Consider the following 22852-nt stretch of genomic DNA (forward strand, 5'->3'; position numbering starts at 1 on the left):
TGTCTTGCTGAAATAAGCAGGGGCGTCCATGATAACGTTGCTTGGATTAAAGTTAAAGTTAAAGTTAAAGTACCAATGATTGTCACACACACACTAGGTGTGGTGAAATTTGTCCTCTGCATTTGACCCATCCCCTTGTTCACCCCCTGGGAGGTGAGGGGAGCAGTGGGCAGCAGCGGTGCCGCGCCCGGGAATCATTTTTGGTGATTTAACCCCCAATTCCAACCCTTGATGCTGAGTGCCAAGCAGGGAGGTAATGGGTCCCATTTTTATAGTCTTTGGTATGACTCGGCCGGGGTTTGAACTCACAACCTACCGATCTCAGGGCGGACACTCTAACCACTAGGCCACTGAGTAGGGCGATGGCAACATATGTTGCTCAAAAACCTGTATGTACCTTTCAGCATTAATGGTGCCTTCACAGATGTGTAAGTTACCCATGCTTTGGGCACTAATACACCCCCATACCATCACACATGCTGGCTTTTCAACTTTGCGCCTAGAACAATCCGGATGGTTCTTTTCCTCTTTGGTCCAGAGGACATGACCTCCACAGTTTCCAAAAAGTATTTGAAATGTGGACTCGTCAGACCACAGAACACTTTTCCACTTTGCATCAGTTCATCTTAGATGAGCTCGGGCCCCAGCGAAGCCGGCGGCGTTTCTGGGTGTTGTTGATAAATGGCTTTGGCTTTGCATAGTAGAGTTTTAACTTGCACTTACAGATGTAGCGACCGACTGTAGTTACTGACAGTGGTTTTCTGAAGTGTTCCTGAGCCCATGTGGTGATATCCTTTACACACTGAGGTCAGTTTTGATGTAGTACCGCCTGAGGGATTGAAGATCAAAGGCACGTGATTTTTCTAGATGGTGAAATCCCTAAATTCCTTCCAATAGCTGGTTGAGAAATGTTGTTCTTAAACTGTTCGACAATTAGCTCACGCATTTGTTGACAAAGTGGTGATCCTCGCCCCGTCCTTGTTTGTGAATGACTGAGCATTTCATGGAATCTACTTTTATACCCAATCATGGCACCCACCTGTTCCCAATTAGCCTGTTCACCTGTGGGATGTTCCAAACAAGTCAGGGGTGTCCAAAGTGCGGCCCGGGGGCCATTAGCGGCCCGCAGCTAATTGTTTACAGGCCCGCCACACATTCTGGAAATGCTATTGCAAAAATTAAAAAAACCTTTAAAAAAGTGGAATGAGGTGAAATCTAACTAGAAAAAGTTGCAATGTTGACACAAAGCTACCATGCAGGCTAAGTTGTCTTTGACAGAAAAGGCATAAAACCTTTTTGTTTCTTTAAACTTTATATCAACCTGAAGTTGATATACTGTACAGATTTACTGTAAGCGTTATATAAATAAAAATAAAAAAAATTTACCTTGTTTTTAACATTTTAATGACTTAGACCCTTTATGGTCCCCGGGAGCCCTAAAGGTAAAAAACAAAAAAAATCCATATATTTTGTTATGGTTTGAAAATTAACAATATCAAAATGGCCCCCGCATGCTTTAATTTTTCCGTGTGCGGCCCTCAGTGGAAAAAGTTTGGACACCCCTGAAATAAGTGTTTGATGAGCATTCCTCCACTTTCTAAGTCTTTTTTGCCACGTGTGCCAGCTTTCTTTTAAACATGTTGCAGGCATCAAACTCAAAATGAGCTAATATTTGCAAGAAATAACAAAGTTTTCCAGTTCGAACGTTAAATATCTTGTCTTTGCAGTCTATTAAATTGAATATGGGTTGGAAAGGATTAGCAAATCGTTGTATTCTGTTTTTATTTACCTTTTACACAACGTGCCAACTTCACCGGTTTTGGGTTTTGTAAATAAAAATGTACAAAATATTTTTGTGTAAATAAATCAATTCACAACATATTTATCTGCATGGGGAAAAAATGTCCCTTCTAAAATAGGGAAATAGGGTAATAATGGCATCAGTGGCCTAGTGGTTAGAGTGTCCGCCCTGAGATCGGTAGGTTGTGAGTTCAAACCCCGGCCGAGTCATACCAAAGACTATACAAATGGGAGCCATTACCTCCCTGCTTGGCACTCAGCATCAAGGGTTGGAATTGGGGGTTAAATCACCAAAAAATGATTCCCGGGCACGGCCACCGCTGCTGCTCACTGCTCCCCTCACCTCCCAGGGGGTGATCAAGGGTGATGGGTCGAATGCAGAGAATAATTTCGCCACACCTCGTGTGTGTGACAATCATTGCTACTTTAAAGGCCTACTGAAAGCCACTACTACCGACCACGCAGTCTGATAGTTTATATATCAATGATGAAATCTTAACATTATAACACATGCCAATACGGCCAGGTTAACTTATAAAGGGACATTTTAAATTTGCCGCTAAACTTCCGGTTCGAAACGCCTCTGAGGATGACGTATGCGCGTGACGTAGACCGGGGAACACGGGTATGCCTTCCACATTGAAGCCAATACGAAAAAGCTCCGTTTTCATTTCATAATTCCACAGTATTCTGGACATCTGTGTTCGTGAATCTGTTGCAATCATGTTCATTGCATTATGGAGAAGGAAGCTGAGCAAGCAAAGAAGAAAGTTGTCGGTGCGAAATGGACGTATTTTTCGAACGTAGTCAGCAACAACAGTACACAGCCGGCGCTTCTTTGTTTACATTCCCGAAAGATGCAGTCAAGATGGAAGAACTCGGATAACAGAGACTCTAACCAGGAGGACTTTTGACTTCGATACACAGACGCCTGTAGAGAACTGGGACAACACAGACTCTTACCAGGATTACTTTGATTTGGATGACAAAGACGCAGACGTGCTACTGTGAGTATGCAGCTTTGGCTTCTAAACATTCGATCGCTTGACCGTATGTGCGCAACTTTTTTTTGCGTATGTACGTAACTTTTTTAAAATATATAAGCTTTATGAACCTTGGGTTAGGTGAACGGTCTTTTGGGCTGAGTGATTGTGTGTGTTGATCAGGTGTTTGAATTGTATTGGCGTGTTCTATGGAGCTAGGAGCTAGCATAGGAGCTAGGAGCTAGCATAACAAACACGCAGGTGTTTTTATGCAGGATTAATTTGTGGCATATTAAATATAAGCCTGGTTGTGTTGTGGCTAATAGAGTATATATATGTCTTGTGTTTATTTACTGTTGTAGTCATTCCCAGCTGAATATCAGGTCACCCCCGGCTCTCACAGCATCTTCCCTATCTGAATAGCTTCAACTCCCCACTAGTCCTTCACTTGCACTTTACTCATCCACAAATCTTTCATCCTCGCTCAAATTAATGGGGAAATTGTCGCTTTCTCGGTCCGAATCTCTCTCACTTCATGCGGCCATCATTGTAAACAATAGGGAACTTTGCATATATGTTCAACTGACTACGTCACGCTACTTCCGGTAGGGGCAAGCCTTTTTTTTATCAGATACCAAAAGTTGCGATCTTTATCGTCGTTGTTCTATACTAAATCCTTTCAGCAAAAATATGGCAATATCGCGAAATGATCAAGTATGACACATAGAATAGATCTGCTATCCCCGTTTAAATAAAAAAACATTCATTTCAGTAGGCCTTTAACTTATGAGAAGAGGGAAGAAATGTGCACCCTCACCACAAGATGGCACTAAACCCCATGCACTGGTCCTTTGGGCAAAAAACATCAATTGCACTTTATTACCTCTTCATTCACCAAAATCCCCCTGACAAAGTCATTCCTGGTCTGGTAATCAAAATTGTCAGTGAAGAGCTCGGCGACCTACAACATGAGAGCAAAACAAGAGTTGTTGTTTTTATTTTGATTATTTTTTAATCGCACGTCAAACAGTTCCTGTCTCTGGAACAAAAATGCACCTGTGGTGAGCAGATGCTGATGTGGCAGTCCAGGAGGTCGTGTCTGATTTCAAACTCGTCACTTCCGTTGTGGAAAATGTTCTGGAGAAGAAGCAGGGATTTAGCGACGTTACATACTTTATTTGCTCAATACACACAGCAAGTTTAGTGTAGGTGGAGATGTGTACTGGGTCATTTTTTTATATGGTGCCTTTTGCGTCCCCAGTATAAATCATGTCATATTTTCTCAAAATATTTACAATTGCTCATTCCATTAGTTTCTTTGTGTATGGTAAATTGTTGTCTATCATAAATACAGTGATATGGGCTTCAAACATTAGAATATATATTTTTTAAAGCTTTTGTTAAAGTTCTATTATGCGATTTTGCCATGTCCCTGGTGCTGTTTATTCAACTTTAATCTAGAAAATAACAAGTAAAAACATATATTTTTAATTTTTTTTTGTTATGATATAATTATCATAGACAAGCTCTCTTTAGTCATATGGTGTATATTATCAAAATCGTAAAAAGAATTACAAAAAAATAAGGTTCTATGTCTGTCCCTGTGGTCGCTGTCCACTCTGTTAAGTTGCGTTACTGTCCCTTTAAGAAAACAACCACATTTGTCAGTGACATCATTCTCATCAGGTAACATCACACCAGTGGCGGGAAACTCAACTCTGGTAAGCTGTGTGGTTTTTTAGCTCTCTTACTATCTGATGTTGATGTTTTTATGAAGTGAATTTAATGTGGTTGAACATAACGTGTCCACTCTGTTAGGCCTAAATAATAAGGAGATCAATCAAATTGAAATTTTTCAAAACATGTTTGTGTGAAATTATAGATTTCTTATCAATTATTCAAGTCCATGCTAGCTGTTATGTTAACACAGGCAGGCTGAAGGCTAACTTTAGCTCAAAATGTCCACCGTGTTAGTGTCCACCGTGTTAGCCTCATTCAACTAACACGGTGGACATCAACCTAACAGAGTGGACATGTATATAGTAATGTTGACTTATCACAATGTATATGTAGTGCTATTATGCATTCAACAGCAGTTTCTTTCATAATTCTTGGTTAATCATCACTGCTGTTGCAAAATATCATATACAGCAAATACATTGGTGTTAACAGAGTGGACATATCCCGTGTGTCACCTCTCATTAATATAGCTAAATATACTATGATTTAGGTGCCTGAGTTCGACCAATATGTTTTTCAGCAAGTTACATATGTCATGTATACAATAGAACATAAAAATATTGGTAAATCAACTATTTATTTTTTACAAGTTATGAAGTCCAAATGGCACCCTATAAAAAAAACGACCCTACTGCATCACACACATATAAACATTCCAGCATAGCATTTTACCACTATTGCTTCTAATTAGGGATGTCCGATAATATCGGCAGTCCGATATAATCGGCCGATAAATGCTTTAAAATGTAATATCGGAAATTATCGGTTTCAAAAAGTTTTTAAAACACCGCTGTGTAACGTATCGTTTAACTAGTACGAGTTTCCTTGATCAAAAAATGTAAAAATAAACTATAATAATGAGCCAGTCCTTAAAAGGAAGAGCCATAAAAACCCTCTCTAATGTTTTGATACGGAGTATAGTGTTTTTTAGTGGTCACGTGCCATTGGGAAATGTAGCTTCTTCAAGCCGTGTGTTTTGTGGCAGTGCAGAACTCTCTGACTCTTGCTGTCCATGGCGACGATCAGGTCGTCTTCCTCGCAGCGAGACTTGTGACCCGGCGACGATTCTTTGAAGAGCATCGTCATCACCGAAATGTTCTTGTCGATCTTTCGACGTTGCCTGAAGAAGAAAAAAAAAAAGATTTTGTGACGATAAAAAAATAGACGTAATCATAGTAGTATCGTCTAGATACACTATTGTACTTGGTATCATTACAGTGGATGTCAGGTGTAGATCCACCCATGGCATTTGTTTACATTCTGGCACGTTAGATTTTGTTAGCAGCGACGCCAAAAAATATTTTTTTGCAAATCAATAATCATAATAATGTGCCGCTGTCTTGTGCCTGTGCTGTGTAGCGCTTGGCAGGTCTTGTGCCTGTGCTGTGTAGCGCTTGGCAGGGTGATTTAGGGCTATATAAATAAACATTGATTGATTGATTGAATCTTGTAATACTCCATGTCAGTAGGTGGCAGCAGGTAGCTCATTGCTTTGTAAAAGTCGGAACGCGTCGAGGATGGTTTTGTCGTGATCCCAATATGCAGAGCACAGCGTGCAGGTAAAAAGGTATGTAACGCTTAAGCCAAAAATGAACAAAAGGCAAGTACCGCTAGGAAACGGCACTGAAGCATAGGGAAGGCTATGTAAAAATAAAGTAAAACAGAACTGGCTACAAAGTCAACAAAAACAGAATGCTGGACGACAGCAAAAACTTACAGCGTGTGGAGCAAAGACGGCGTCCACAAAGTACATCCATACATGACGTGACTAGGGCTGCAACAACTAATTGATTAAAATCGATTATAAAAATAGTTGCCGATTAATTTAGTCATTCATTCGTTGGATCTATGCTATGCGCATGCGCAGAGGCTTTTAAAAAATAAAAAATAAAAAATGTTTTACATTTTTTTTATAAATAAATCTTTATTTATAAACTGCAACATTTACAAACAGCTGAGAAACAATAATGAAAATAAGTATAGTGCCAGTATGCTGTTTTTTTTTCAATAAAATACTGGAAAGGATAGAAATGTAGTTTGTCTCTTTTATCCGATTATTAATCGAAGTAATAATCGACAGATTAATCGATTATCAAATTAATTGTTAGTTGCAGCCCTAGACGTGACAATCAACAATGTCCCCACAAAGAAGGATAGCGTACACACAACTTCAATAGTCTTGATTGCGGAAACAAAGCAGGTGCGGGCAATAGCACTCAAAGGAAGGCGTGAAGCTGCTACAGGAGAACCCCAACAAAACAGGAAGGGTCACCAAAATAACAGCGCAAGACAGGAACTGAAGCACGACACACGGGAAACAACAACAAACTCAAAATAAGGCACGACAACCTGGTGGAGTTTCATTTTTTAACCCTTTCTGCTGGTGGTGTGCCTCCGTATTTTTTTATGAAAAAAATGTGCCTTGGCTCAAAAAAGGTTGAAAAACACTGAGCTATGGTGTGTAGTGAAGCATGTTTAGCTATTCCTCGTCCTCCAGTGATAATGATACTTGTAAGAAACGTACTTTATTTGTCGCCATGGAGGCGAGGATTAGTGATTTAGAAGTACCGTATTTTCCGCACTATAAGGCGCACCTAAAAACCTCAAATGTTCTCAAAAGCTGACAGTGCGCCTTATAATCCGGTGCGCCTTATATATGGACTAGGGATGTCCGATAATGGCTTTTTGCCGATATCCGATATTCCGATATTGTCCAACTCTTTAATTACCGATACCGATATCAACCGATACCGATATCAACCAATATATACAGTCGTGGAATTAACACATTATTATGCCTAATTTGGACAACCAGGTATGGTGAAAATAAGGTACTTTTAAAAATTTTTTATAAAATAAAATTAAATAAATTAAAAACATTTTCTTGAATAAAAAAGAAAGTAAAACAATATAAAAACAGTTACATAGAAACTAGTAATTAATGAAAATGAGTAAAATTAACTGTTAAAGGTTAGTACTATTAGTGGACCAGCAACACGCACAATCATGTGTGCTTACGGACTGTATCCCTTGCAGACTGTATTGATGTATATTGATATATAATGTAGGAACCAGAATATTAATAACAGAAAGAAACGACCCTTTTGTGTGAATGAGTGTGAATGGGGGAGGGAGGTTTTTTGGGTTGGTGCACTAATTGTAAGTGTATCTTGTGTTTTTTATGTGGATTTAATATAAAAAAAAAAAACTAAAAAAAAACAACAAAAAACGATACTGATAATAAAAAAACCGATACCGATAATTTCCGATATTACATTTTAACGCATTTATCGGCCGATAATATCGGCAGACCGATATTATCGGACATCTCTACTCAAAACATATTGGTGACACTTTAGTATGGGGAACATATTCACCATTAATTAGCTGCTTATTAAAGGCCTTTTATGTTGATTTAATTTATTAAAAATAAAAATTAAAAAAAATTAAAAAACGATACCGATAATAAAAAAAACGATACCGATAATTTCCGATATTACATTTTAACGCATTTATCGGCCGATATTATCGGACATCTCTAATATGGACCAATATTGAGCCACAACAGGTCTTGCAACCCCAGCCTCTACTGTAGCGTCTATTCTATGCGCCTTATAATGAGGTGCGCCTTGTATATGAACAAAGTATTAAAATAGGCCATTCATTGAAGGTGCGCCTTATAATCCGGTGCGCCTTATAGTGCGGAAAATACGGTAGCTAAAACACTGCAAATGGACTTTAGCCGCTAGCTCGCTAGCCATGTCTTAAAGCACCTCTTCCTGAGAGGGTTTCAGTGTTATAACTTCACCTTTATCTTTACTTTTTAAGCCAAAATGCGTCCGTTCTCCCTTTTCTGTCTACATACTGTGTCTGCTTCTAAGTACTCTGTGTGTGTGCGCTGCCGAACATGCTCCTCTGCAAGTAAAACCAGCAATGTCACGACATCATGCCCCGGAACCGGTATTTTTCAAACAGAGTATAGTACCATTTTTGATTCATTAGTACCGCGATACTATACTAGTACCGGTATACCGAACAACCCTTGTTCGGAAATATTACATGTTGCGCTATCGTAAACCAGTGTTTTTCAACCATAGTGTGCCGTGAGATACAGTCTGGTGTGCTGTGGGAGATTATGTAAAAATGTTTTTTGCAAACCAGTAATTATAATCCGCAAATGATGTGTTGTTGTTGAGTGTCGGTGCTGTCTAGAGCTCGGCAGAGTAACCGTGTAATACTCTTCCATATCAGTTGGTGGCAGCAGGTAGCTAATTGGGCGGGAGGCAGTGTGAAAACTAAACTGGCTGCAAAGTAAACAAAAGCAAAATGCTGGACGACAGCAAAGACTTACTGTGGAGCAGACGGCGTCCACAAAGTGCAATCCGTACATGACAATCAACAACGTCCCCACAAAGAAGGATAAGAGTCCGCACAACTTAAATAGTCTTGACTGCAAAAACAAAGCAGGTGCGGGGAATAATAGCGTTCAAGGAAGACATGAAACTGCTACAGGAAAACACCAAAAAAAGAGAAAAAGCCACCAAAATAGGAGCGCAAGACAAGAACTAAAACACTACACACAGGAAAAGAGCAATAAACTCAAAATAAGTCAGGGCGTGATGTGACAGGTCGTGATAGTACACCTACTTTGAGACAAGAGCTATAGTGATGCATGCTTGGTTATGGTTTAAAGTCATATCCAACATTTGCGACAACGACTTTTATTTGTATTTTTTTTGCAGTTTCATTTTTTTATGATTTCTGCTGGTGGTGTGCCTCGGGATTTTTCCAATGAAAAAAAAAGTGCCTCGGCTCAGAAAAGGTTGAAAAAACTGTCGTAAACGATGACTCTACGGCAATGCATTGTGGGATACTTCAGCCGTCCCTGACAAGGAGTAAAAAGCTTGTGGGGCGACACATTTTTCCCTCCCAAGAAAACCTTACCTGTGCTCCACCAGCGCCTGGCTGATGTCGATGTTTGACACCACGTCTCCGTAGACCAACAGAAAGTCTGAGCGTAAAAGGGACTTGGCGTCCACATCCCTGAGCACGTCTCCCAGAGACCTGTACAGTTCTGACGTGATGATGTGCACCGTGTTCGGGGAGGTCGGCCGACACCATTTGGACTTCCTGTCAGATAAAATGTCATATTTATATAAAGACTAAGAGGAGCTTTACCTGGTGTGTGCCGCTTACAGCAGGTGTTCTTTGACCTGGCCCGCCATCCAGCAGCAGAAGACGTAAGTTTCCTGCACTCCGGTGGAGGTGAGGAACTCCAGCGTGTAGTCGATCATGGCAACATTACCCAGGGGCAGCAAAGTCTGAGGAACAATTATATTATTATAACATCACACAATAGGTAATTGCTAAAAATCTATGCAAGTATGTAAAACAAAATACAATATAAACAGTCCAGCATAGGATTTTACGACTAGCGCTTCTAATAATAAGTAGCTGTGGGGGGGCGTGGCCTGCGGACCTGCAGCGAAGCGGGGTGTGTCAGGACCGGCTTCGAGATTAGTGACAGGTGCGTAGATGACACAGCTGTGTTTGTTTGTCTGATCACCCGTCGCTCTGTTAAAGGCAGGTCGGGAAGGAGAGAGGGGGTTGTTGATGGTGGAGAACGAGCGAGAGGAACTTTAACATGGCTGAAAAGCACAACTCGTTGCAAAATAAACCATTGTTCGCAAAGATGAACACGGCTGTCATGTCCGTCATTGGTGGTCCAGAGAACCCGGAGGAACCTCCACAGTAGCATTATTGTAGCGAGATTTGACATGCGCGAACGAATCAAGTCTTTTGAACGGCTCTTTTAAGTGAGCGATGAGCACCGATTCCCGATTGAGAGGCAGAAAATGAGTCGCACTTAAGAAACTTAGCAGCAATTGGATTAATTTTTATTATTTTTTTAAAATTACAGTATTTCTACAATTTTTAATCATATATTTTTAACTCTAAAGGCCTTAGTGGCCACATGCGTGGACAGCACCTTTTAGCTCTTATTTCCAAAAATGTGTACACTACTGAATTGGGGTCTTATGGCCACTTATGTGGACACTTATACTGCCATCTGGTGGTGTCAGAAGAGTATAACATACAATAGAATTTGGGGGGAAAAAAAGTGTAAAAATACAAATTTGCATGTCACTAAACATGAAGTACACGTTTGTGTACTTATGGACTAAGTACATCATTTCAAAATATGATTATTAGTTTTTATTCTAATTAGGGTCCAATAAGCCCAAATAGCAAAAATAAATTAAAAAAAGCATGTAAACAAACCGCTTGGGCCATAAGAGGTTAATTAAGTATTTTGTCAGGTTCAAACACTGATGACATCTATTAAACAAGACAAGAAGCAAAGAATTAAACCGAGACAGAATTAAATTTGGCTCAAATTGAGGAGAAACGTCGGGACACTGTACAATTGTAGAGTGTCTCAACACGCTCTGCCAATTGCAGGCCTCCTTCTTTTATTTGGACCTTCCCTGACCGCAGCTGTTTCTAAGGGACGAGGGTCGTAAACAGTTCACAGAAAAGGTCGGTTAAAAAAAAAGAGGTCGTAAAAGAGTTCAAAAAGAGGTTCGTAAAACAGTTGAAAAATGAGGTTCAAAAAGAGGTCGTCTGGACCTTGGGCAGATCCTGCCTTCTCTCCGCTTTGTAGTCCTTGGGTTGAAACAATATCTTTCTGTTGATTACCATACATGAAAGAAAACAGAACACCTTCATGTTGCTTCCCCCCCTACACAGTGGAGTTTTACAAGCCTTCTTCTTGGTATTTTCAAAGACATGTTTTTGCTTCTCGCTTGGGAACTCATTGAAACACAAAGTTTTTGTGATAACTTAGATACAATTATTCTAACATATTTATTTACTTATTTTTACCTGTTTCATTGTTCTGATATGTTGTAGTTCAAGCATACACACACCAGGTAGGGTAGTCCAATTTTGTACTCATGTTTTTTTTTTATAAACTCCTAGGTTTATTTATACTTTCTGTATCTAATAATGAATTTTGTTCTTACTTATTATGGGTGTGTATTTTTTCTGTATATTTAAAACGCTTAAACTAGCGTTTAAAATAACACATTTTTATCAGTATGACAATTAATCGATTAAAAAATAGTTCTGATTTATATTTTTTTGCTGCGATTAATAATTTCAGTGTAATGGTGTTGTTTTTTAATTTTAAGTTCACGCATCGTGTCCTCTTTAAACATCTTCCGGCTCCAGATTAAACGAATACGTCGACACTAGCTTGTTTGCGCTTATTTTGTCAGCGCAGGCAGGACGGAGCAGCGCTTTTATTGTGAAGACAGGAAATGTGCAGTCGGTCTCTAGGCTTTTGACGAGAGAGTCTGTTGAAATAAAAAAAAAGTGTTTCTCGCCTTCCTGTCGGTCGTTTTTTCTTAATACTGATCTGGCAGCAGCCAGCGTCATCTCACAACGCTCTCCCTGACCACCTGAGGGCACCACAGACTGGATGCTTTTAAAAAAGGCTTAAAACCCTTCTTTTTTAAAAAGCCTTTTTTTAGATATATGCATACTAGTTATAGCTATTTGGCTATTCTAGTTTTTATTTGTATTTATTTCTTTATTATCTTTTTATTTATTTATTTTTATTTTTTTTAATACACTGTAGCACTTTGAGATTGTTTACTCAATATAAAGTGCTTTTTACAAATAAAATATATTATTATTATTATTATTACAAGACCCTTTGGTGCCTTGAATGTCAATCAAGTGACGTCTTAGTGAAGATTGATGGTCGCTCATTTTTAGGTTTATTGTTTTAATGCCTGGCTGGCGATCGACTGACACACCCTGCACGATCAAAAGTGTACGTACACTTGTAAAGAACATAATGTCATGGCTGTCTTGAGTTTCCAATCGGTTCTACAACTCTTATTTTTTTTGTGATAGAGTGATTGGAGCACAAAAAAACATTCATGAAGTTTGCTTCTTTTATGAATTTATTATGGGTCTACTGAAAATGTGAGCAAATCCGCTGGGTCAAAAGTATTGTTAGAATAATTGTATCTAAGTTATCACAAAAATGTGTGTTTTAATGAGTTCCCGGCAAGCAGACAAAAGCTGTCTTTAATCCTACCAAGCAGAGGGCTTGTAAAACTCCACTGTGTAGGATGGGAAGCGACATGAAGGCGTTCTGTTTCTTTGTTTCTTTGATGTATTGTAATCAACAGAAAGATGTTGTCCTGACCCGAGAACTACAAAGTGAAGAGGAAGCAAGACCAGGGACCTCTTTTTTTTTAACTGTTTACAACCTTTTCTTTTAACTGTTCTGTAACCAAAGGCGATGGCTGTTTACAACCCCCCCTCCCTTAGAAACAGCTGTTGCCATGTGTGGGGAGGCGTGCCCCGCCAGGGCCCGACTCCGAGATGGTGGCGAGGAGGCGTGGCCGGCAGTCCGACAGCGGGGCAGGGCACACCGGGGCCCGCTCCTAGATGGCGGCGAGGAGGCGTGGCCGGCGGACGCGCGTCCAAATGGACTGCAGGTGCGTGGATCGGGCAGCTGGGCACAATCAATTAATGCACTCTCAGTGTTTAAAAGGACGGCAGCCAAGAGAGACGGAAAGGAGAGAAGGAGCCAGAGAGAGGGGGATGCAGAGCGAAAGAGGAAGAGAGCGCAAGGCAGACGACGACACCGTGACGCTGAAAAGCTGGAACGGAGGAGCGAAGCGCGCAGAGCTGAAAAGCAGCCAGCGAGAGACTTTGATTTATTGAAAAATAAAGAAAGTCTACACCTGCTCGGCAATGTCCTTCCTTGATGGTCCTGAGAACCCGGACGACAGTCAGAGTCCATCACATCATGTAATCGGGGAAAGTTCAAATAAAAGAGGTGGCGTACAATCTTTCGCCAGAGCGTGATGGAGACTGTGCGAGAGTACAGCCCAGACACGCTCTCCTCAATTGAGCCAAATTTAATTCTGTCTCTGTTTAATTCCTTGCTTCTTGTCTTGTTTAATAGATGTCATCAGTGTTTGAACCTGACGGTATACATACAGCAATGTTAATATTTGCTTACATGTCCCTTGGCAAGTTTCACTGCAATAAGGCGCTTTTGGTAGCCATCCACAAGCTTCTGCTGGAATTTTTGACCACTCCTCTTGACAAAATCGGTGCAGTTCAGCTAAATGTGTTTGTTTTCTGACACGGACTTGTTTCTTCAGCATTGTCCACACGTTTAAAGGCCTACTGAAATGAATTTTTTTTATTTAAACGGGGATAGCAGATCTATTCTATGTGTCATACTTGATCATTTCGCGATATTGCCATATTTTTGCTGAAAGGATTTAGTATAGAACAACGACGATAAAGATTGCAACTTTTGGTATCTGATAAAAAAAAGGCTTGCACCTACCGGAAGTAGCGTGACGTAGTCAGTTGAACATATACGCAAAGTTCCCTATTGTTTACAATGATGGCCGCATGAAGTGAGAGAGATTCGGACCGAGAAAGCGACAATTTCCCCATTAATTTGAGCGAGGATGAAAGATTTGTGGATGAGTAAAGTGCAAGTGAAGGACTAGTGGGGAGTTGAAGCTATTCAGATAGGGAAGATGCTGTGAGAGCCGGGGGTGACCTGATATTCAGCTGGGAATGACTACAACAGTAAATAAACACAAGACATATATATACTCTATTAGCCACAACACAACCAGGCTTATATTTAATATGCCACAAATTAATCCTGCATAAAAACACCTGCGTGTTTGTTATGCTAGCTCCTAGCTCCTCTGCTAGCTCCTAGCTCCATAGAACACGCCAATACAATTCAAACACCTGATCAACACACACAATCACTCAGCCCAAAAGACCGTTTACCTAACCCAAGGTTCATAAAGCTTATATATTTTTTAAAAGTTACGTACGTGACGCGCACATACGGTCAAGTTATCGAATGTTTAGCAGCCAAGGCTGCATACTCACGGTACCTGATATTTAGCTGGGAATGACTACAACAGTAAATAAACACAAGACATATATATACTCTATTAGCCACAACACAACCAGGCTTATATTTAATATGCCACAAATTAATCCTGCATAATAACACCTGCGTGTTTGTTATGCTAGCTCCTAGCTCCTCTGCTAGCTCCTAGCTCCATAGAACACGCCAATACAATTCAAACACCCGATCAACACACACAATCACTCAGCCCAAAAGACCGTTCACCTAACCCAAGGTTCATAAAGCTTATATATTTTAAAAAAGTTACGTACGTGACGCGCACGTACGGTACGGTACGTGTTATGCTAGCTCCTAGCTCCTCTGCTAGCTCCTAGCTCCATAGAACACGCCAATACAATTCAAAGACATGATCAACACACACAATCACTCAGCCCAAAAGACCGTTCACCTAACCCAAGGTTCATAAAGCTTATATATTTAAAAAAAGTTACGTACATACGCAAAAAAAAGCCAAAGCTGCATACTCACAGTAGCACGTCTGCGTCTTTGTCATCCAAATCAAAGTAATCCTGGTAAGAGTCTGTGTTGTCCCAGTTCTCTACAGGCGTCTGTGTATCCAAATCAAAAGTCCTCCTGGTTAGAGTCTCTGTTATCCGAGTTCTTCCATCTTGACTGCATCTTTCGGGAATGTAAACAAAGAAGCGCCGGCTGTGTACTGTTGTGGCTGACTACGTTCGAAAAATACGTCCATTTCGCACCGACAACTTTCTTCTTTGCTTGCTCGGCTTCCTTCTCCATAATGCAATGAACATGATTGAAACAGATTCACGAACACAGATGTCCAGAATACTGTGGAATTATGAAATGAAAACAGAGCTTTTTCGTATCGGCTTCAATGTGGAAGGCATACCCGTGTTCGTCGGGCTACGTCACACGCATACGTCATCCTCAGAGGCGTTTCGAACCGGAAGTTTAGCGGCAAATTTAAAATGTCACTTTATAAGTTAACCCGGCCGTATTGGCATGTGTTATAATGTTAAGATTTCATCATTGATATATAAACTATCAGACTGCGTGGTCGGTAGTAGTGGGTTTCAGTAGGCCTTTAAGTCAGGACTTTGGGAAGGCCATTCTAAAACCTTCCTTCTGGCCTGATTTAGCCATTCCTTTACCACTTTTGACGTGTGTTTGGGGTCAACTGCGCCCAAGACCCAACCTCCGGGCTGATGATTTTAGGTTGTCCTGAAGAATTTGGAGGTAGTCCTCCTTTTTCATTGTCCCATTTAAAGCACCTGTTCCATTGGCAGCAAAACAGGCCCAGAGCATAATACTACCACCACCATGCTTGACGGTAGGAATGGTGTTCCTGGGATTAAAGGCCTCACCTTTTCTCCTCCAAACATATTGCTGGGTATTGTGGCCACTCTATCCCAAAAAATAAGAGTTATAGAAAGTATTGGAAACTCAAAGACAGCCATGATATTATGTTATTTACAAGTGTATGTACATAATGGACAACCCTGGTGTAAGTCTATACTTTATACTGTTTGTCTGTTCTTGGACGGACTGTATTGAATATTAAAAAAGGGGCAGCAAAGTCTGACGAACAATTATATTGTTATAACATCACACAGCAAGTCAATGTTAGGAGTTGCTAAAATGAATGTAAGTATGTAAATAAATGTTTGTATCAGTGACATGTATACCATGTTGTATATAGCTAGCTGCTAATGTTAGCATAGCACGCTGACATACCCGCGGGTGGTCTTTGGTCACCGGGAAGAACTTCCGGTTGAAGCTGTCGGCGACTAAAACTGCCTGCAACTGAGGCTCTTCTTCATCTTGCTCACAGCCACCTTTTCTAGCCGATAGTCTCTGTTTCGCTCCTTTACCGGCCATGTTGACTCCACTATGGCGTCAGGAATGACTAGCAAGTACGGTGGCCGACGCGGGGCCATTCGCTCACCGACGCCAGAGGCAGACATTGGAGATGTGGCGTTTGCGAACGAGTCGACGCTTTTGAGCGGTTCTTTTCAGCGAACGACGAGAACCGAACGAGTCGAGGCTTTTGAGCGGTTCTTTTCAACGAACGACGAGAACCAATTCCCTGTTATGAGACGTTCGTTTGGATTAACTTTTTTTCCTTATAAAAACAATGTATAAGTAATTTTACATATAAAAAAAAATAAATATATATATATGTAACCTATTTTTATGGGCTTTCCTCTTTCTGATGTTAAGTTCCTGTTATACGCTGTTATACAGCATATGCCTTGAGCTCTTATTTTGAAGGCGCTAAGAGCGGAAGTGATGACACGTAATGTAACCGAGGGTTTATCAATGTCACCTATACTGTTTAAAACTACAAAATAACAAACACGGAGGCTCCAGTTTTACACGAGGACCACTTTATTTTCTTTCTTTCAAACCCCCGCTCCACTACAACGTGTCATCACTTCCGCTCTTAGCGCCTTCAAAATAAGAGCTCAAGGCATATACTGTATAACAGCGTATAACAGGAACTTAACATCAGAAAGAGGAAAGCCCATAAAAATAGGTTACATATATATATGTGTGTATATATATATATGTATATATATATATATATATATATATACACACATATATATATATACTTACATATATATATATATATGTATATATATATATATATATATATATATATATATATATATATATATATATATATATATATATATACATATCCATCCATCCATTTTCTACCGCTTGTATATAAAGTATAAATAAAGCCGCCATAAAAATTAGAATATACTTAAAATTGGAATACAAAATGTACTATCATTTGTACTGATGAACCCGAAAAGTGAATTAAAAAAAAAAAACATACAGTACAAGTTGTAAATTTCAAAATATTAATATATATATTTATATATTTTTTAAATATAAATATATATATATATTATATATTCTAAATATATACGTTTCAAAATATATATATATTTTCAAAACCCGAAAAGTGAATCAAAATAAAAAAAATAATGCAGTACAAGTTGCAATTTTTAAAATATAAAAATATATATTTTTCAAAATATAAATATATATAGTCGTGCTCATAAGTTTACATACCCTGGGAGAATTGAGGATTTCTTGGCCATTCTTCAGAGAATATGAATGATAACACAAAAGCCTTTCTTCCACTCATGCTTAATGGTAAACTGTGTTTACTCTTTTTAAATCAAAATGACAAAAGAAAGTACCCAAATGACCCTGATCAAAAGTTGACATACCCCAGTGACTTTGATCTGATAACATGCACAAAAGTTGACACAAACAAGTTTGAATGACTAATCAAGGTTCCAATCCTCACCTGTGACATGTTTGTTTGTAATGAATGTGTGTGTATAAAAGGTCAGTGAGTTTCTGGGCTTCTGACAGACCATTGCATCTTTCATCCAGTGCTGCACAGATGTTTCTGGATTCTGAGTCATGGGGAAGGCAAAAGAATTGTCAAAGGATCTGCGAGAAATGGTACTTGAACTGCATAAAACAGGAAAGGGGTATAAAAAGATATCCAAGGAATTGAGAATGCCAATCAGCAGTGTTCAAACGCTGATTAAGAAGTGGAAAATGAGGGATTCAGGTAGACCAGCAAAGATTTCAGCCACGACTGCCAGGAAAATTGTTCAAAATGCAAAGAAAAATCCACAAATAACTTCAGCTGAAATACAGGACTCTCTGAAACATTGTGGTGTGGCTGTTTCAAGATGCACAATAAGGAGGCACTTGAAGAAAAATGGGCTGCATGGTCGAGTCGCCAGAAGAAAGCCATTTCTGCGCAAATGTCACAAAGTATCCCGCTTACATTACGCCAAAAAAACAGAGACAAGCCTCAAAAGTTCTGTAAAAAATAATTTGGAGTGATGGCTTTCTTCTGGCTATGAGGTTTTTTTCCCCTTGGCCTCAGTCTGGACCCGCTCTCCAGGGGCCCGGGCTTAGACCGAATATTTTTTTTATTTTTAGCTATCACTTTGCGTACCAAGGTCCACTTTACTGCCTTTTCTCGTGCGAGAACTAACCCAGTCCACGTGCGAATGTCAAACTTGGGGGCCCCATTTTTATTATGTGCTCCAAAGGAATTACCACTATTTACCTAAACTTGTGGTTTGCTTTCTCCGAGATGAATGTAAACATTCACCATATGCAACACATATTACCAGTTAATTAATTGACACTTCACCACAAATATCAACAAGTTTAGAAGAACTTTGTTTCAATGAGTTCTCGGCGAGCAGACCAAAAGCTGTCTTTGATCTTACCAATCAAAAGGCTTGTAAAACTCCACTGTGTAGGTTGGGAAGCGACATGAAGGCGTCTGTTTCTTTGATCTATTGTAATCCACAGGAAGATCTTGTCTTGACCCGAGATCTACAAAGCAGAGAGGAAGCAGGACCTGACCCCCCTCCAGGCGACCTTTTCTTTGAACTGTTTTGTAACCAAAGGCGACGGCTGTTTACGACCCCCCTCCCTTTAGAAACAGCTGTTGCCAGGTAATCAGGGAAAGTCCAAATAAAAGAGGAGGCGTGCAATCTTTCGTCAGAGCGTGGAGGAACACTGTACAAGAGTACAGCCCAGACGTTTCTCCTCATTGAGCCAAATTAAATCCTGTCTCTGTTTAATTCCTTGCTTCTTGTCTGTTTAATAGATGTCATCAGTGTTTGAACCTGACAGCGATGAGGTTTTTTTCCCCTTGGCCTCAGTCTGGACCCCCTCTTCAGGGGCCCGGGCTTAGACTGAATATTTTTTCTTTTTAGTTATCACTTTGCGTACCAATGTCCACTTTACTGCCTTTTCTCGTGCGAGAACTAATCCAGAATCCTGAATGTAAATAAATGCCATGGGTGGATCTACACCTGACATCCACTGTACTGATACCAAGTACAATAGCGTATGTAGTCGATACTACTATGATTACATTGATATTTTTATCGTCGCAAAATGTTTTTTTCAAAATTCATGTTATTTTTATAAACTCAGGAAATATGTCCCTGAACACATGAGGACTTAAATTATGACCAATGTATGATCCTGTAACTACTTGGTATCAGATCGATACCCAAATTTGTGGTATCATCCAAAACTAATGTAAAGTATCAAACAAAAGAAGAATACGTGATTATTACATTTGAACAGAAGTGTAGATAGAACATGTTAAAAGAGAAAGTAAGTAGATATTAACAGTAAATGAACAAGTACATTAATACATTTTTACAGCTTGTCCTTAATAATGTTGACAAAATAATAGGTAGATAAATGACACAATATATTACTGCATACATCAGCAGACTAAATTAGGAGTCTTTGTTTGTTTACTTACTACTAAAAGACAAGTTGTCTTGTGTGCTCACTATTTTATTTAAGGACAAACTTGCAATAAGAAACATATGTTTAATGCACCTGTAGAGGGGGGCGTGGCCTGCGGGCCTGCCGCGGAACGGGGTGTGCCAGGACCGGCCTCGAAGACAGCGGCAGGTGAGTGGATGGGCCTTGTCATCTAATCACCTGTCGCCTTTATTAGCAGCAGCCGGTGCGAGACACATTGTTGGAGTGGGAGCCAGAGAGAGAGAGAGACACGACCAAAGAAAAAAGAAATTTTGCTGGAAAGCAAAAGCCTTGCACGATTGATGAAAATAAAACAGTGTTATACCCTGGCAGTGTGTGGTGGTCCGAAGAACCCACTAGAGGGCAACCTCTACAGCACCTTAAGATATTTGGTTAAAATAAAGTTAATAATGCAATTTTTTTGTGGTGCCCTTTTATTTAGAAAAGTATCGAAAAGTACCAAAATATTGGTATTGGGACAACCCTAGTAGGAACTATTGAATAACATCAATATCCAAGCAAATATTGAACAGAGACTTTTTGGTTTAATCAATAAGAGAAAAGTTGCGTGGCACGAACATCGGAACAATCCGCCAAACTTTCACAGAAGCAAAAACTTCCGCCTCCTGTCGACACTTTAGACAGGAACCTTCATCGGCTGCTCCGTAAAAAGCTCAACAGACGCTCACGATGTTGTTAGCCGGCGAGGAAAATAACTACCCTTTTGTTATCTTCTTGCTGTGCTCCAACACAGACTCATAGCGCCGGGTTTTGGAGGCCCAGGAAGAAGGAATTCCCTCGAGGCCCACCTGGGAAGAAATCCGCACCGCGTGAGTGATCCCACGTAGAAAACAACAGTGAAACAGGTGGGTCTACCTGGGCGCCGAGACACGCCCCGATGAAGGAGCCTCTGCTACAGGTGCATCCCCCGCAGCTCATGGTGTCTCTGATAGCCTGCTGGTACTGCTTGGCTGTCAGGACTCCGTGCAGCGCTGCTTGGAACGCACCGGGCAAACCTGCCGGGACATTCGGGGGGAAAATATTTGTTGCCGTGGTAACAAAAATCCGGCAAGAGACGATATACCTCATGTGTTTGGGAAGACGGTTGGAATGAGCTCCTGGGGAGTCTTGGATAAGTTCTCCTTCACCTGGGTAACGTGCCCTGAAATGATGAAAAACTAAATGTAACTTGACACATGTTATTGTACCTTCACAGTGGGGTTGTTGTCAGAATAATTGTATCTAAGTCATACTTGCCAACCTTGAGACCTCCGATATCGGGAGGTGGGGGGAGGGGGGCGGCGTGGTTGGGGTGGGGGCGTGGTTATGGGCGTGGTTAAGAGGATAGTATATTTACAGCTAGAATTCACCAACTAAAGTATTTCATATATATATATATATATATATGAAATACTTGACTTTCAGTGAATTCTAGCTATATATATATATATATATATATATATATATATATATATATATATATATATATATATATATATATATATTGACGGATGCATATATCCACATTTATCCATAATTAAGAGTTACTTCTTTCTATATTTCTATAGTCATATTTTAAATAGCTAATGTTCCATCTTGTACTCTTTTCATTGTTTTGATCGTCTCATGACAAAGTGCTTGCACTGTGGACGGCCTTGAAGTAGGAGGCAGAGAAGAGGAGTCCTCCCTGCTTCCCTTCTCGGGCCGACTTGAGATAACGGACACAATGGGCATCTGTGCGGCCGTAAGGGGGGGGGGGAGATATTGAAGAGGAGAGTGCATTCCGGGATGTTGTCAGATCAACTTGGGCTACGCATTCGTATGTGTTGTTCGAGGCTGGTCTCTATTCTCAAATATTTGACAATAAATTACAAAATACCTATCCTGTGCTTGGTGGTACATTTGAGTTCAGTTTATATGTCATCTAAGGAACTTGGGACTGACCAGCGTTTTACATCCCACTTGGAGGAACATCTGGTCAAACGCAACAATTTATATATATATATTTATTTTATTATACATATAAATAAAATAAATAATTGAATTTCAGTGTTCCGTAGGCTTTCCAGTAGATGGCAGCATTGTCCTGTTTAACTTCTCCGTTCATGAATGAGTATATCATTTCGGCCACCCTGTTCAATGGAGAAGTCTGTTCTACAAAATGTACAAGCAACATACATACCCCTTCCCCTTCGAACTGTCCTGGATGAACTGACATTCTTGTTTCCATACGTTTTGGAACTTGCAAGCGTATTTCTTCATCTTGCTCGTCGACGGCGTCGCCATGTCTGTAACTTCCTCGTTCTTCTGCTTCGTCTCCTTGTTGTGTGCGCAGTTGTGCACTCTACTCTCTAAAAGCCGTAGATGTTATGACGTCATTGGGCAGGCAAGCTGTTTATATTGTGGGAAAGCGGACGTGAGGTCCGCATTGAGCTGGAGGGGGCGTGGCCTCCAGCTATGGCTGAATTCCGGGAGTTTGTTGGGAAAAAAATTCTGCCGGGAGGTTACCGGGAGAGGCGCTGAATACCGGGAGTCTTCCGCTAAAAACGGGAGGGTTGGCAAGTATGATCTAAGTTGTCACAAAACTTTGTGTTTCCATGAGTTCCCGGCGAGAGGACAAAAGCTGCCTTAGATCCTACCAAGCAAAAGGCTTGTAAAACTCCACTGTGTAGGATGGGAAGCGACATGAAGGCGTCGGTTTCTTTGATGTATTGTAATCCACAGGAAGATTTTGTCTTGACCCGAGATCTACAAAGCGGAGAGGAAGCAGGGCCTGACCCACCTCCAGGCACCTTTTCTTTGAACTGTTTTGTGACCAAAGGCAGCGGCTGTTTACGACCCCCTTCCTTTAGAAACAGCTGTTGCCATGTAATCAGGGAAAGTCCAAATAAAAAAGAGGAGGCGTACAACCTTTCGTCAGAGCGTGGTGAGACTGTGCAAAGAGTACAGCCCAGACGTTTCTCCTCAATTGAGCCAAATTTAATTCTGTCTCTGTTTAATTCCTTGCTTCTTGTCTTGTTTAATAGATGTCATC

The 22852-nt window shown here is 40.3% G+C and overlaps 3 protein-coding genes across 4 annotated transcripts in view; 1 reads left to right on the plus strand and 2 right to left on the minus strand.

The window, feature by feature from the left end:
- LOC133665465 (translation initiation factor eIF-2B subunit epsilon-like) overlaps positions 1 to 16455 on the minus strand; it is a 32934-nt gene extending 16479 nt beyond the window's left edge. Inside the window, exons 1-6 of the mRNA XM_062070766.1 lie at positions 16213 to 16455; positions 9720 to 9844; positions 9468 to 9653; positions 5466 to 5643; positions 3840 to 3920; positions 3667 to 3744 (exon numbers count right to left, since the gene is read on the minus strand). Coding sequence (XP_061926750.1) covers positions 3667 to 3744; positions 3840 to 3920; positions 5466 to 5643; positions 9468 to 9653; positions 9720 to 9844; positions 16213 to 16356 — 792 coding nt within the window. The 5' untranslated portion in view covers positions 16357 to 16455. The remainder of the gene's footprint in view (positions 1 to 3666; positions 3745 to 3839; positions 3921 to 5465; positions 5644 to 9467; positions 9654 to 9719; positions 9845 to 16212) is intronic.
- Positions 1 to 22852, plus strand: part of casq1a (calsequestrin 1a) — a 112208-nt gene that overhangs the window by 68983 nt on the left and 20373 nt on the right.
- LOC133665111 (crystallin J1A-like) overlaps positions 20344 to 22852 on the minus strand; it is a 71838-nt gene continuing 69329 nt past the window's right edge. For both annotated transcript variants that reach the window (XM_062070321.1, XM_062070320.1), the window contains exons 8-10: positions 20903 to 20980; positions 20695 to 20834; positions 20344 to 20627 (exon numbers count right to left, since the gene is read on the minus strand). In XM_062070321.1, the coding sequence (XP_061926305.1) occupies positions 20535 to 20627; positions 20695 to 20834; positions 20903 to 20980 (311 nt within the window). In that variant the 3' untranslated portion in view covers positions 20344 to 20534. The remainder of the gene's footprint in view (positions 20628 to 20694; positions 20835 to 20902; positions 20981 to 22852) is intronic.

The sequence above is a fragment of the Entelurus aequoreus genome, linkage group LG14 (genome assembly GCF_033978785.1).
Source record: "Entelurus aequoreus isolate RoL-2023_Sb linkage group LG14, RoL_Eaeq_v1.1, whole genome shotgun sequence".
Taxonomy (NCBI): domain Eukaryota; kingdom Metazoa; phylum Chordata; class Actinopteri; order Syngnathiformes; family Syngnathidae; genus Entelurus; species Entelurus aequoreus.